The sequence below is a fragment of the Gymnoscopelus braueri genome (genome assembly GCF_963280865.1).
Source record: "Gymnoscopelus braueri genome assembly, chromosome: 10".
In the NCBI taxonomy this organism is placed as follows: Eukaryota; Metazoa; Chordata; class Actinopteri; order Myctophiformes; family Myctophidae; genus Gymnoscopelus; species Gymnoscopelus braueri.
The window spans coordinates 36,819,211-36,835,666 of record NC_137611.1 but is presented as its reverse complement, the minus strand read 5'-3'; the positions used below and the strand labels follow the sequence as shown (position 1 = coordinate 36,835,666).

Sequence of the window (16,456 nt, the reverse complement as noted above, 5' to 3'; positions counted from 1 at the left end):
AGCATAAAAGCAGTGGTGGAAAATGTACTCATATTTTTACTGAAGTGAAAGTATCAATACTGCGATGTAGACATACTCTGTTATAAGTAAAAGTCTGGTATTCAAAATTTACTTGTGTAAAAGTACAAAAGTATTGGCATCAAAATATACTTCACAATTTCAGTATGTATACAAATCTTTTGAAAATAGCAAATCTACAAGCTCTCAACGTGTCTTATGTAATATTCTAAATAATATTTTGAGATACTGGATTTCAGATTTCATGAGCTGTGTGCCGTAATCATCTAAATTAAAACAAAAAAAAGTTTGAAATATTTCACTTTATGCACAATGACTCTAGAGCAGGGCTACTCAACTTAAGATGGCTCAGGGGCCACTCAGCAAAATACCAAAAGTCCAAGGGGCCGCAAGCTAAAAATGACGGTCCTATTTTGGATTTTTCGATTTTGTAACTGTTATTGTTATAAGAAAATGTACATTTTGACATCATATACTTTTCACTGTACCTGTTTATTTTGTGTGTATGTCCAGTGGCATCAGTTCAGCAAAAGCTAAGGTATGGCAAGGTTAGGGTTGCCAACTCCCAGAGATTGAAATAAGGGACACCTACCCTGGGCGCGCGGCTTTAAAAAAATGGGGGTCAAACCCCCCAAAAAACCCGAAATGCATAGAAAACTATGCATTATACCTGTAACAATTGATGTTTGTTTTTGAAAAAAAAATTAGCAACCCATATATTTGAACGGAAATGTATATTTTTATCCTGTGCTTTAAAAAAAACCATGAGGGGCCGCCAAGACGCTGCGTTGGGGCCGCATGCGGCCCGCGGGCCGCGGGTTGAGTAGCGCTGCTCTAGAGTATATCAAAGTTTCACTTTTCAAGTAAGGAAAAAAAACTTTTCCACAATGTAATTTCTTTAGATAGAACTAAAGTTTTCAAATAATTGTATTTGAGTAAAAGTACAATATTTGCCTCTGATATGTAGACTACATATTCTGATATGTAGTCTACATATCAGAGGAAAATATTGGCAAATATTGTACTTTTACTCAAATACTGGTACTTCACTAAATAATGTAGTGGAGTAGTTAAGTAAAAGTATTGAAAATTGGAAATACTCCAGTAAAGTAAAATAATACCTCAAAATTGAACTTAAAAGTAGGGTAAGAAATATGTCTTTGTTAAAATAAGTGTCAAATAGCTCTATATTCTGATGGTAGGCTACTCATTGCTATACAGTGTTTGTTCAGTAACAGGAGTCTCCTTGTCTCTCCAGCTCTTTGGTAAACAAAAAACACATTTTCAGACTCAACTCACACAGGATACAGGATACAGGATAAACAAGTGAATTTGGAAGAGATGACACAAAGAAATGAGCTGACAAAATTGGAACTGTAACACAATTTAAGCTGATAAATGGGTACTGTCCTGATTGGCTGAACAACCCACTGAAAATGTATTGTTTATTAAAGAGCTGGAGAGACCCATTACTGAACAAACACTCAGAATATAGTAATTTAACCTTTGAACAAAAAACTTTTTGTTTTCACCAAAAAATATCATTTAGTACAGTAGGCCTACTTGAATACATGTACTTTGTTACTTTCCACCATTGGACAAAATTCCACAAAACTTCATAATGCTTTCTATACTTTTATTGCAATGATAAGTTACAATTATATTTCCAGACATCCAGTTTATTAAATTATACTCCATGATGCGATCGTCAAAATGATATCAATCCAAACATGGACGACTAGGTGGTCGAAATACTTTGTTTTGACCAGAGATAAAACATGAAGGATTATTTTTTTTCTTCCCCAAATGTGTGATGAGAAGCAGCAGCAGAGTAAAGAGCAATACTACAATACAACAGACTCATACTGTGTGACTCAACAATTTGATGTTGTTTTTTTTCCTTCTTTTTTTTTCTTTAATGAAAAATAGTTTTGCCAATATTCAAGAGTACAGCTACTGGCACACTGGCAACTCTTGCCAGAAGACAAAGGAACACAGATGCAATACACCTGCTGGGGAGAAAAAAAGTTACAATAAAATAAAATGACTGTGATAACATGAGCGAAGAGCAACAAGCCTCAGTGGGATTACAAGCAGCCTGGGAGACTAGACAACAAAGTTGGATGTCTAGAAAACGCACAAGGACTTGCAAACTCTTTCAAGAGTGAAAAACAAACAGGTGGGACAATCAAGTGACTTACAGCACAAGTTCAATTCTTGCCCAGCAAAATGTGCGAAATCAAGTTAATTATCTTGCAAACAAAACAGTTTTAACCCAAAGTAAGCTTGCCATATTAGGCTAATTGTTGGGAAACCGAAGAGGACTCAACAAGTTTGTCAGTGTTATGCAACCCATGAGTTTCCCAAATCCCAGGTTAATGGTTGACCACTTTACATGAGACATAGCCATGGAGTACAATTGTGTACTGTAATCCACTGCGAATTAACTAGTCACATCGTGTTTCTCACATTCAACACCATAATTTAACATGTAAAAACAAAGAACGTAGAAGTCATCCAATGTATTTCCACTGTTTACTGACATGTCATCCAATGTATTCCCACTGTTTAATGACACGCCACCGTTTTCTGACAGAGGTGATGTCTTGGTAATGAGTCATACACTCTTGACAGTTTGCCAATTGATTATACAAGAACAAAGAAAATTGCAATAAACTGAAGAAAAAAACATTTCGTATAACAAAAAAAGAAAAGAAAACATTGTTCAAGTTGAACAAGTAGTTTCACAATTTATTGGACTGTTATGTATATATTTGATATATCAATAGAATTCATATATAAATGATACATTTCTTTGTGTTTACTTAAATATTATCCTCACTATGAGTAAAATGAGCTTCTAAAACAATTCTAGCCAGAAGATACTGTGAACATACGTAGGAAGGACAGCGTTGGACCATGACACCCCAACCAGTGCACGGATCCCACCTCCAAGGCAGTATTTGACTGCGGTCTTGTTGGCTTTTGTTTTGAATGAGTGTGGAGTCGCAAGTTGTTTAACCGTAAGACTTGATGCTAGTCGACAGGCCCTGACCAGAATTCCAATGAAGGTAGCATTGCAACAAAGCAAGATTGATGGAACTCAATGAAGTTCGATTCGCTAAGCAAAGTGCCCACCGTTTTCATATAGGACAAGCTTGTGCAAGACTTGAGGTGCGTTCACACCGGACACGATAAAAATAATTGCGTCACTCTATTCAACTGACATTTTGTCAATTTGGTTGCGGCAGTATCGGCAATGTGTTTGTCACCATTGTAGTAAAACAAGCCAGCACAATGTGTAATAACCAGAGACAGACAATTTTCTCTCTCTCTCACTAGTAGTCCATTCACAAATGTATCATATATCTCAGAAAATCCACACTGCAACAACAAACTACTTGCCAAATGGATCCCGCCTCAGATGTAATTTTGTTCCCTTCAGCGAAAATCACGCTGCTAAAGAATTAAGAGGTCCAATGTGAACGCACCTTTAGATGGGACATTCTCATTCTAAATCTTGAGCCTAGTGTCAATAGTTTCATTGAGACCAAAAACACGTATTTATCTAGATACCAACCACTCTGTTGCTGTGCTTTTCTTGTAGGACTTGCAAAGGGTTTGGTGTTTGACACTGTTATTACAAAACAAATGGAAAATGTAATAAAAATCCATCGCTGAAACCTGTTTCTGTGTATGAAATCAGCATGCATACAATAACATTGTACTGTATGTTGTGTTTTGGCACTGGAATTTGTCTTAACTTTATATCTGGTTCTATGTGTAAATAGAAACATTGAACTGTACATTTTGCAGCTTCGGCTGTATAGCTATGCTGAAAAGAAATGGCCACCTCCATTGCTCAGTTTTACAGTAAAAATAAAAAGTCCCGCTGTTTTAACATGAACTAAATCTACATTTCAGACTGTGTGTTTAGGATTGCACAATGATAATCATATCAGCCATACAAAAAACATTTCTCACTGAAAATAGCAATTACCTCAGAGAGCCACTGGCTGCTCATAAGCTCTACCCAGCCACGGATCTCTTGATTCCGCAGGTAAACTAATGGGTTTGGTCCATCCAGATTAGCTTAGGTTCATTGAGAAAGCGGACGAAGTTGGTCAATTTCGTTAAGTTTTAGTGCTGCCTGAGAATGCTACCAGGCTGACTGTCATTCCGACAGGAACAAGTGTACCCCCTCGGCATGTATGTATCTACCCTACCAAGCACAATGCCAACCTTGACAGGGTCAAGGGAAGGGGGCTTGGGGACTGCATGGCTTAAAACACTGGGCCCCCCTGCCCGAAAAAGCACCACTACTACTTTGATTGTACCAATTCACAAAGAGCTCTCAAAGAGGACAACAGACCAAAAAGGATAGCAGGGGTTAGAGGAAAAACTATGCCTGTGTGTGTCTGACAAATCTACTCCATCATCTGTAATAGAGATGCGGTCCTTTTGGCTTCACGTACCCCTGAAAACATCCAAAGAAAACTCATAACAGTTTGAAGTGAAATGACATGGGAAAGCAACACAAGACAAATATAGATAAAATCTAAAATGTGGTTGTGACAGAATATAGCCGCAAGGGGGTTAGGGGGGCATGTCTGGTGGCAGTTTTAAATTCTAAATTCTTCTTTTTGAATCAACAGCAGGGAAGGAGGTATTCTGATCCACAATAAGGCTTCTTTCTCACCTCCCACCCCCACCCCACACAACCCCCATCATTGTCAGAGCCATCTTCCCCGCTGGGCTTGTCTATGGGTACCGTATTGAATGTAAGATCTCAACGGAGAATAAAGAGATGGGAACCTCTCCACAGCCTCAGCACGGACAGTAGAGGAGTCCAGGGAGCACAGGAGAGTGAAGGAAAGAGAGGGAGACAATGAGAGAGAGAGAGAGAGAGATGGGATTCAAAAGAGTTTATGTTTCAACTGTCTGTTGCTTAGTCTCGCTCGCTACCTCCTCTTCCCTCTCCTCTGTCTCCTCCTGCTCTTCCTCCTGCTCTTCCCCCTCCTCGTCTTCCGTGTGCTGCTCCAGCTCTTCTCTGGTGATCATCTCAAAGTCGTTGCCATTGCTGTGTTGGGATCCTTCGTCCTCCCGCCGCTCGCTGTCTGTGTCCGAGTGGCGCTCTGCCCCTGTACCGGATGCTCCCACCTCCTCCTCTCCCTCGGCTTCATTCTTCTCATCAGGCTCTGCCTCCCTGTTCTCCTCCTCTTCCTCCTCCTCCTCCTCCTCACCGTCCCTCTTTTCGCCATCAGACTTCTCGTCAGGATCACCATCATCCTTGTCCTGAGTCTTGTCAGAGCCCTTCTTGGAAGCTCCCCGCGGGCCCTTGTACTCGTGCGTGTAGAGGGGCCTGAACGAGTCGATGAAGCCCACGTCGGCAGTCAGGTTGGGGAGGAACCAGAAGTGGTGGCGGCCGCCAGTTACCACCCAGATAATCATGAACAGGATGCAGCGAGCTGGAGGGAAGAGAGGGCATGACAAAATGACTCGACTTTAAGGACACATAAGTCAACTGATTTTGTCATTATATCGGTAACACAGCACAATAACGGGTGTACCACATTACAGTCCAGCTGAAGAATGAATCTGATTTAGGTAAAAAAATAAAATGTGCTGAAAGATTAAGATTATCATTTATTTTAATCTCTGCCAGGACGGAACGGCCAGGGGTGGAATTATGTTTCCGCCCCTGTCTGTCCGCCTGGCTGTGAGCAGGTAATCTTGGCCACCACTGGACCAATTGGCGTGTGCACGCACAATCCCAGTAGGCACCAAGGAATAACCTCCACCTAAATGTTTAAAATCTAAGCGAAAAGTCTGTCATACAAATGCTATTCCCCCCCGCAGCTTCCTCGTGTTCTGATTTGAACCGGAAACACATACTGTATGACACCTTCATATGTGACACCTGACACTCAATTAAAATGAGTGCAACAGCAGAAAAGAGTTAAGTTAGGTTTTATTTTTATTATCAAAAGTAACAAATTTAACTATGAATATTTTGTGAAACATTAGGAATGTTTCTCTAATGTGACATCAATAGACATAAGCAATTCTACATTTGGTTTTAATGTGGTACTTACCAACTGCTAGAAGCAGTATGCTGGCCACGAAGCAGCCTGCTGCCACACTGAGATAGTACACGCCTACACGCATCTCAGCTGGCCAGAGAGGGAACAGGGTGGCTGCTATCACTGCAATTACTGTACAGAAATAAAGCACACACAAAATGGCCTGGTGAATTGGTGAAATCAATTGGGATGGTGATTAACAAAACAACCCAGGGCTTTAATTCTTTGTTCGGACATTCCAAACAACTCACCCAATATCAGACCCATGGCAAACGTTTTGAAATGGACCGGATCGTAAATCCACACGTACACCTGGCAAACAGAGAGAGGAGACACACACGTTTAGGCATCTTTTGAGGGCCGTGTTTACAGGACGCTGCTGGTGACAGGAGCAATGCTCTCTGCACGCTCACCTCGTTTCCGTCCAGAAAGACCTGCTCCTCGTGGGGCTCCAGTTTAAACTTCTTTTTCGCCTCTTTCTTCTTCTTGGGAGTTCCAGGGCTGTCATCCTGTGGAAATAAGTTTGTTCTTTATTTTTTATGTTTGACTGAAATAGTTTTAAGTGGTAGGAGACACCATCATATATCTTAAACCTTGTAGCTATTTTCAACAACAGCTGTTCAGGTGGACAAGGCACGGCGATGTCACGGTGTGGTTCATTTCAGTTTTCAGCACGGCAGAACTCAAAACAAATGCTGTTGGACGTGTGATTACGTACACACCTAAAACTATAAGATGTTACGGTACAGTTGTACAAAATATGAATCCTATTGCATTAACATTATCTAAGGAATGTAACATTTTTTCATTGTTACATTCATGAGCATAACTTCTATGCAAGTACAGCTGTAATCTACTGCGTTGTCACTGCCGTCAGTGACTGATAACGTACGTTCTTCTCTTTTTTTGCATCGGCACAGTCAGAATCCTTTTTCTTCTCCTTTTCTTTCTTCCCCTTCTTCTCGTCCTCCTTGCTGCTGTCGATCTTGGCTTTGTCTTTGTCCTTGTCTTTCTCCTTCTCCTTCTCCTTCTCCTTCTCCTTCTCCTTCTCTTTCTCTTTCTTGATCTCCTTCTCTGGCTTCTTCTTCATGACCTTGAGGGCCCGGTGGAAGAACTGCTTCTTCAGGAGTCTGGAAAAGAAAAATACACAACTCTTCTTGTTTTGTCATTTTAAAACCACCGGGGCCAGCGGCCCTCCTCCAAGAGAGTTGAACTTTGGATAATGTAATCCATATATTACATATCTGAGAGGTATGGTAGAGGCTGGTAAAAAGTGGCTGACCTGTTGCAGTAATCCACCACAGACTCCCTGGTGGTGAAAAGGGCCTCCTCTCCCTTCTTGGCTTTAGCCCACTTCGAGTCCATCAGACAGTCGACCGCCTTGGAGGCTAGAATACAAACACAAAGGCACACATTCATGCATGTTGAGTAGGGACATTCACAAATATCCTTCTATAAATCCTACTATAAAACTGAGAAAACTCTGCATCCATTTTCTTGGCCAATCAATCTGAAATTGCACATGGGAATTGAGAATTGGCAATGGCATAGGCAAGGATTAACAAAGCAGATTTCAAAATCTTCTCAAATGTAAGCTATTTATTAGCATTTCTGACAAGTCTGCACGGAGTGGGGCGGCAGTGGAATGTAGAACAGCCGTCTGGGAATCGGAAGGTCCCCGGTTCGGTCCCCGGTTCGATCCTCGGATCCTACAGGCTTTGTGTCGCCTGGTTAAGTATTGCTGGAAGAAACCTAATCCATCAAATGCTCGCCGGTGTGCACATTCTGAACACCACTGATGGGTCAAAGCAGACAAGTATTTACCCCTCAGGGATCACTACAAATTCCTTTTTTTCTCTTCAGTCTGCACGTAGTTGGCAAGCACGCATAGCCAGGAATTAACTGAAGTGTTGAAAATATGATGGTCTGAGTCAAACATCTTGATAGACCTGGCACAACCACATTATAACCACATTTGACAAATAAATTTGAAATTGTACTACATTGCTGTTTTTGCACCACAAAACCACAGGTAAAAATATAATCTGCTCCAAAGCTTCTCTGCACTGAACATGCAGCAGCCGAACCTAATACAACCTTTAAAGCTGCACTGTGCAATATTTTCTAAAGTCACAAGGCCTGAAAATAATATACAGTTAAACAAGTTTAACAAGTTTCTTTTCTACAGTTGCTCCTACAACCCAGTTACTGTCAAGCGTACCTTTAAAAACAAGGTCGGCTTTGAGACCGTCAGCCTCAATGACAGTCCAGTCCTTTCTAAAGTGTGCCATTCAGAGTCTCACTTATTCACATTAGTTCACAACTTGGTACACCTATATATCACAGCAATCAGGGGAGTCATGGTAACAGAAATGGAAGAAGCCTTGATACAGATCTCTCTCCCTCACTCGCATCAGCGTGTCGCTTCTATTGAAAACGGTTGACAGAAAGTCACCGCTGAAAAGAGATGTTCCCATGAGGTCATAAAGTCATCATGAAGCACAAATCTGTAATATCAGCAGCATGTGGGTCGAGACTAGAGGAGAGGTGAAAGTGCAGCACTGACCGGTAAAGTAGTCCACTCTGTGGCCCATCATGTTAGTGGACTTGGTGGGGCAGTTGAAGCGGAGGTACTTGGCAACTGCCTTCTCATCCTTGGTGGGCTCACTCACCTCCTGCAGTGGATGAACACACATATTTTTATTTATTTTACACAGTGAAAAACAAAACAAACAACGCAATAAAACACAATCACTGCACAATATTTCTTCAGTGTTCAATCCAAATCAATGCACAGGTCTTAGTCTGGCCGTATTTAGCCCACTGACTATGACTCACGGTTTGTTTGATTTTCAAAGAAGTAATTGAAATCTGTTCATTTCAGTGTGGTATGAAAATCTACTTGCAGAGACTCCAAACTTGCTTTAGGTAGGTAATACAACAAAGCAAATATCACTGTTATTTGTTATAAGGTAATGTTACTGTGTTTACATTTTCTAGCAGTGCCCACTTCGTAGAACTGCCAGTTCACCTGCATGCTAATTATCCACAAGGGAATAGTAGGACTGTGGTACTTTTTTCCCCCACGATTTTGTAACCCATTTTTTCACCCAGTGCCAATTGTCTAAGTAATCCCGGGCGCTACACTCCCTCTGCCAGCGTGACAGGGGGGAGATACCCTGGTTAGACGTAGCGTGTGGAAGGAACACGTTATTCCAACCAGTTTCTTTCCCCTCCATCAGGCGCCCCGGCTGACCAGGGGGGGGCAGTATAGAGACCAGGATTACAGCACTGATGACGCGGCGGAGAGAACACGCCGCCAGCGCCCACAGCGTCCCCGGTGGGAATCGAACCCAGAACCTTCTAGCTGTGAGGCGACAGCGCTACCGACTGCGACTGTGGTACTTTTTAAGACACAGGGGAACCTACCACAGACATACTGTACATGCTACAATACAATGCACACAGGCCTAGAATGCTGAAATGAGAAACAAATCTACAGACAACCATGTGTTTCTTGGGTAACCTGACAATGTGCCAAAGACCATTTCATCAGTGCACTCTTGCAAAAGAGATGTGTGTGAATCTATTAATTAAAGAATGCATCACCCGCATGTTTCAAAACACATTTTGGACTCAAGACTAGGGGACTCAGTATTTTGCTAGTCGCGTGTCAGAGGCATTGAGCGATGCAACTTTAAGCAATCGACTGACTTTACTGTGCTGTTTTTAAATGCAATGAACTGCCTCCGTCAGAATTTGCATCAGAGGCCTAATGTTTCAAGCACTAATGTTTCACAAAATGAGAGGCATTATTTAAAGTAAACTTCACAATTCCTAGTTAAGTCTATGCATGAAGTTAAAATTCATTTCTTGTTAATTGTATAATTGTATAATAATTACGGTGTTGCTTAAATGTCGGTGAGAGGGGATAGCGCAGTTCACATTAATCAAATGCTGTATCCTCCACATCTGCACAGGGCTCCTCATACTTATCTATAAAACACCCGTGACCCAATGCTTTAGTTATGGAGTTTGTCCTATCTGAATCTGCATGGAGTGGAGACTTTTTAACTGTCTGGCGAAAATAGTCGATCTACAAGTTCATGCATCGTTGTGAGCTTGTAGATCTGACATTTTCACCAAATGGGTGGGTCATCATATTGGTATATTATTCTGAGCGATGTGATTCATTATCAATATTTAAGTGATCATGGGAGATACATGGTCTTTATACATCAGAATTAAATTTCTATTTGCCTGCTTGCAGTTTACAGAGAGAAACCTAAAAAATACAGGGAAGACATCCTCACCCATTTTAGCTATTTAAACCCTATATACTGGAGTTCCCCCAGGGTTCTATACTAGGATCCCTCCTATTTTCACTCTTTTTATCTCCGGACCGTTGGCCTTGCGGCCAACAATGTAGCCTAACAGCGCATCGCGGGTTCAAGTCCCGTTCCCGACGATCTTTGCTGCATGTCTCTCCCCATCTCTCTATCCCTGTTTCTTGTCCATCTCCACTGTACGAGGCAGTGGCTCAGGGGTAGAGTGGCAGGGTAGAGTGGCAGGGTAGAGTGAACTGGAAACCGCAAGGTTCCCAGTTTGATCCCGGGCTGGGGCGCTCCCCCAGAGTTAGTGTCGAAGTGTCCTTGAGCAAGACGCTGAACCCCTAATTGCTCCCGATGAGCAGGTTGGTGCCTTGCATGGCTTCCTCCGCCATCGGTGTATGAATGTGTGTGTGAATGGGTGAATGGCACGATCAATGTAAAGCGCTTTGGATAAAAGCGCTATATAAATGCACCATTTACGCTATCAATTAAAAGGCAGAAAAATAAATATATATATCAATAAGATAAAAGGTGGATCAGCAGAAGCTTCTGTTGGAAATGGACTAAAGAGTCAAACAAATGTTCAACAACTGGTGGTGGGTATACAAACTGGGGACACGTCTAACTCTGATGTGGTTTCCAGTTAACTTGACACATCCAATTGTGTGGCTTATAAATTCATTTCAGTGATTCACCTTCACCACATTCGATGAGTAGAGCAGTCAAATTCTCTGCTACCTTTTTTTAATCCGTTTTCACAATATATGTGCAGTTTTGTGCACGGCCTGGTAGTCTGTCTGCCAAAGGCAGGGGACAGCATGCCAACACAGAGGAGAATGAGAGCATCAGCACAATGAGATCCAACGCCGCTGTCTCCTGCTCAGCTGGCTCTAGCTGCCATGTACCAGCAACACGAGGAAGGCAGCGCCTTCAAATGTCCCTTTGTCTCAAGCACCAGGTTATCGCTATTCGCTAAAGCAACTTTGTTATATGAGACCTCCCCCGATATGATCTCCCACGGCTGGTCCGACAGAGTGACTTAGCTCTTCTCAGTCTCACTGTAAGACCAGTAACAGACCAAAAAGCAACATCCTCTATGTGGGAAACTCACTGGCCACACTTTGAGCTTAGCTTCTTGGATTTTGGATGCTAGCCTAGTTATAACTAAATATTTAGCATCTGAATAATAAAGAATTTAAGAGCCCCAAAAATAAGCCAAGAGTTGCATAACAAAGAGGAGTATGCTTTGGGACAGACCACATCAAGGAACAGATAACCTGTTTACATATATAATCGCAGTTGGGTGGAAACCTTCTATGTCCAAAACAGTTACTTTTCAGAAAATGGGGAAAAGAAACTGTCTAATGGATCCAATGAAGTTATTTAGTCACAAGCTCTTGTTAATACTTGTCATTGGTTCAATATCTATACAATCCACAGATACACTTGACCACTTTCACTTAAAAAAAGAAAATAATTGAAAAATAGCATATCTACAACAAGCTCACAACGCATTGCTCGTGTTGTGATGCATCGGCTATTGTAGACTGGCTATTTTTGCTACTTTTGCGTGACACTGCAGTATGACGAAGCAGGGTATTAATTTACAATAAAACATAAAAAGTTGAAATATGGGGATACGAGGTTACTGCCCGACTGCAACGATATAGCCATTAAGATAAGCAATATTATGCAACAGAAAAGTTTCACCAACAGGGAACAGGCATTTGTAATGGTCAACTGTAGTACCATGCTGGCTTGTTGCAACTATGCTCAATAAAGAGTTCCCAGAAATAATTAATGAAATGTTTCCATTGCCAAAGAAACAGTTTAGCACATTGTTTCCTTGTTTATCTAAAAATACTGTCCTCATGGCAAAATAAAACAATAACTAAGTGTTGGCGGACTATGGACTCTCAATCAAGAATGACTCCAATCTGTGTTGCCTCTTGCCTGTACAGGTGGTTCCTCAGAAAACCGATACCCCACTTTGTACCTGATCCCAGCATTGCACTCAACTGTCTGAGTTGAGCCAGACAACATTGATCCATTGCCGTCTGGCTCAACTCAGAGTATAATATCAATTCTTCTTCTTCATCATCTTTTGTTCTACTTTCTAGACAAATAAGGCTATCCCAATCTCTCAAGACAGATTCCCTAAACAAGTGATGGCTAAATGTTTTTTGAAAGCTGACGATATGCTTTAAAAAATCTACTGTGTAGCTTATACCTAACAAATATCTTTGGCGAAAAAGACAATGGCCCAACATGAAAAGACTGTCAATGACAGGCATTAGCAAGACAGATTAAGCGAAATGTAGCAGGTTATTATTGCCATTTATTTTCAAATGCTTTGCACCAGGACCTTCTGCTCTATAAATGTCCCTGACATGGAATTATACTCAGTGGTGGAAGAAGTACTAGATATTTTACTTAAGTAAAAGTAGCAATAACACAATATAAAAATACTGTTTACAAGTAAAAGGCCTGTGTTCAAAATGTTACTTGAGTAAAACTAAAATGTTTGAAAATAGCAGATCTACAAGCTCACAAGCGTTGTGAGGTTGTAGATCTGCTATTTTCAAACAGCCTATGGTATAAAATAGGGCTGAAGTGCTTAATGTATGTTTTATAATATAATAATGTACATCTGCAAAGTAACTAGTAACTAAAGTTTTCAAATAATTGTTGTGGAGTAAAAGAACAATATTTGCCTCTGAGATGTAGTGGAGGTAAAAGTAAAAGACTTGCAAATTGTTAATACTCCAGTAGAGTAAAAAGTTACTCAAAATTGTATTTAAGTAGAGTACTTGAGTAAATGTACTTAGTTACTTCGCACCACTGATTACACTGTACACACATACAGGCAGCACAACGTGTACACACACCTGCAGTGCTCTCTCTCCAATCATCATATAGACAGTTTGTGGATGTAAATTAACTTTAGAGCGGATATGGTGAGGGCTGACGCAGCTTAGCAAAGCTGACGATAGTTAGCAACTAAATTAGCCTGGAAAAAGTGAGATTTTACAAGACAAACGGACTGACTCGTGTCACACACCTAAACACATCGATAACATAAGTCTATATTCATTGACGTGGGCGAGACGTGTTGTGCACGAGCACCTCTGGAAAACGGCTTTACGGAATCAAAAAACAGCTTTGAGAATGAAAATATTGACATCTGTTTCGCCAGCTAACGCTAGCTTGTTATTCTCACAGCCCATGGTGTTTCACCGGCTCTTACTGCTGCCATGGCTGGGAATGGCCATCTAATAAGTCATACAGCAGTATAGTAGTTCATTGTCTTGTCTTGGTATTTCTTCCAAGAGCGACATTATTGTGTGGACAATAGTTGTTTACCTGGATCCGTTTCTTGTGCCTCCGTCGCTCCGCCATGATCCTCACACTCAGCTCTGACCCAGACACCGAATGCGCCTGCGCGGTCGAGAGAGAGAAAGAGAGCCCGATGAGGAAAGCCTGTGTTGTACTTCGTCGTACTCTCTGGTCGTACTGTATGCCGGTGTCGCGCAGAGCAACTACTTCAGTCAAAGAAATACTCAAAGATACTCTGTCTGGTCACAACAGAAGTAGCCTCGGAAACCCATGCCCTTTTTTTTGTTCAACAGAAGTGAAAAGCAAGTTTGTATTTGTCAAATTTGTAGCCTACTTGAGTCAGTTAACCAGTGTTTTTCCTTTTTTTTTGACTTAAGTAAAAGTATCAATACTGCAATGTAGAAATACTCTGTTACAAGTAAAAGTCTGGTAATCGAAATTGACTTGAGTAAAAGTACAAAAGTGTTGGCATCAAAATGTACTTAAAGTACCAAAAGTAAAAGTACTCATTGTGCAGAAGGTCCCATTTCAGTTTTTCGAAATTTATGAAAGCTATTTTCAAATGGCTGAAACAGGGCTGAAGTGGTTATTGTATGTTTTGTTTTGTAATAATAATCAAAATCTACAAAGTAACTAGTAACTAAAGTTTTCAAATAATTGTAGCGGAGTAAGTAAAGTACAAATACTCAAACAATGTACTTAAGTTAAGTACAGTACTATTATTTGACAGTATAATCAAATAACTCACATTGCTTCCATACTCTTTGGTGACATTGTGACAATTTCCCAATTTATGTAATGGAGTGTACCAGGGTTATTATAGGATAGTTAACTAACAAAATAACCAAAACTAGAATTGGATTTATTTTTGTAGTTAAGTCAAATAAAAAATAAATAAAAACGAGGCTTTTCAAAAAGACTATAACCAGCTGAATTTTTTTTGTGTTTACAAAACTAACTAAGACAAACTAAAACTAGAAAAAGTGCTCCTCGGAGCACAGGTCTCCGCCAGGTCAGGTAGGTGAGTGTGGACCAGCAATGTTCTGAATTCGCCAATCAGGATGGAATGTGAAAAATCGGGCGGATCCGTCTTGATCACTTGACTATAGAGATAACGTGTACCGTTTGCGTGATGAATCAAGTTTTGTATAAATCAGCCTCCTGGTGGCGCTATAATAGGGCAATGTTGAAAGGGTGGCATTTGTTCCTCAACGAAGTGTGAATGTGTGTGCAAAGTTTCACGGCAATCGGACACTGCGTTCATGATTTGCGGCATTTAGTTGCAAACTTTAGATGTCAATCGTAGCCAATCAGGATGGAATATGAAAAATCAAACAGATCCGTCTTGATCTCATGACTATAGAGATCATGTGTAACGATTTATGTTAAATTTGGATATGGCGCTATAAAAGGCAGATGTGAAAAATGCAGGGCAAAGGTTTTTCCTTGACCTGTTGGGAGTGCGAATACAAAGTTGTAAACAGATCGGTGCAGTTACGGGTAAAAACACAAATCGGCCTGTTATAGCGCCACCATGAGGCTGATTTTAAAAATTTTAAGTGGCATTTCTTCCCCGGCCTAGTGGGAATGTACGTGCAAAAATTGCATGCTGTGTTCATGACTTGAGGCATTTTGTTCAACACGGAGCACTTCTACAAACTTTGGAAGCCATTTTGAGCCAATCAGGATGGAATATGAAAAATCTGAAAAAAATCGTTTAATGACTATAGAGATACTGTGTACCGATTTGCGTGACGTTTGGACAAAATCTGTAGGAGTACTGTCAAAAAATGTGTTTTGCAAAAAGCGGCCTCCTGTTGGTGCTATAACAGGCCCATGTGAAAAATGTCACCTTTCGGCCTGGCGGAGACAATCAGAGAATATGTCCTTCGTTTTAGTCTTTGTCAAAAATCTTAAAAACATAGCAAAAATAGCAGATCTACTAGCACACGCAAGCTCACAATGCGACACGTTGTGTGCTTGTAGATCTTGCCCCTGACTAATCTATATTTTAATAAAATCTGAAACTAAAACTATGACTTTTCAAAATCTAAACTAGCAAAACAAAAATTTAAACTAATCAAAACTAAGCTGAAATTGAAAACAAAAAGTCAAAACTAAATCAAAGTCAAAACTATATGAAAATTGCAAAACTATAATAACCTTGGTGTGTGCGTGTGACTGGAGTGGAATGTCCAAAGTGGTGGTTAATTCTTAAATGGGCGGGGGTGTTGAGGGTATTCCATTTTGCAGATACTACAGAAAATCTCCCTCTTTTTCACAGCCTATTTAGCAGGTATGAGTGGACAGATGTCTAAAACAAACAACACTTCCCATTTAGAAAAAAGTCTTTATTTAAACCCCACAACATTAACAAACTTACAAATGTTTCTTTCAAGCTTGTTCATCTTTGATTAGTGAAAAACATATCAAACATTCTTTTCTCAAACATAACACTGTCATACAAAAATACGTATCCTTTGTCGAACTTAAACACTGTACACATCATGCACTACAGCAAAGAAACACTTAGCAGCTTAAAAGGGTAATTTACCCAAACAGAATTATTTTCTAAATTCCACGCTTGTTCTTGTAACATTTCTCTTTGATGAAAAACAAGTCTTTGCAGAGCATTCTTAACCCATCTTAACTGAAAAAGGGATTTCTCCATTGTTTTAGAGACATTTC

The 16,456-nt window shown here is 40.5% G+C and overlaps 1 protein-coding gene across 1 annotated transcript; it reads right to left on the bottom strand.

The window, feature by feature from the left end:
• Window positions 1-1,640: 1,640 nt before the first annotated feature.
• On the bottom strand, window positions 1,641-13,867 carry sec62 (SEC62 homolog, preprotein translocation factor). The gene is made up of 8 exons (XM_080440273.1): window positions 13,796-13,867; window positions 8,668-8,776; window positions 7,384-7,489; window positions 6,994-7,231; window positions 6,515-6,610; window positions 6,353-6,413; window positions 6,114-6,233; window positions 1,641-5,486 (listed from the first exon to the last, which is right to left on the bottom strand). The coding sequence occupies exons 1-8, from the start codon at window positions 13,829-13,831 to the stop codon at window positions 4,945-4,947; spliced, it is 1,308 nt and encodes a 435-aa protein (XP_080296399.1). The 5' UTR covers window positions 13,832-13,867; the 3' UTR covers window positions 1,641-4,944.
• Between the last annotated feature and the right edge of the window lie 2,589 nt (window positions 13,868-16,456).

Excerpts from the sequence above, each read along its gene's own strand:
- sec62 (XM_080440273.1), bottom strand. The coding sequence starts at position 13,831 with ATGGCGGAGCGACGGAGGCACAAGAAACGGATCCAG. Across the intron at positions 7,490-8,667 it reads CAGAGTGGACTACTTTACCG|CCTCCAAGGCGGTCGACTGT; the intron begins GTCAGTGCTGCA and ends TTTGTATTCTAG. Across the intron at positions 7,232-7,383 it reads GTGGTGGATTACTGCAACAG|ACTCCTGAAGAAGCAGTTCT; the intron begins GTCAGCCACTTT and ends TTTCTTTTCCAG.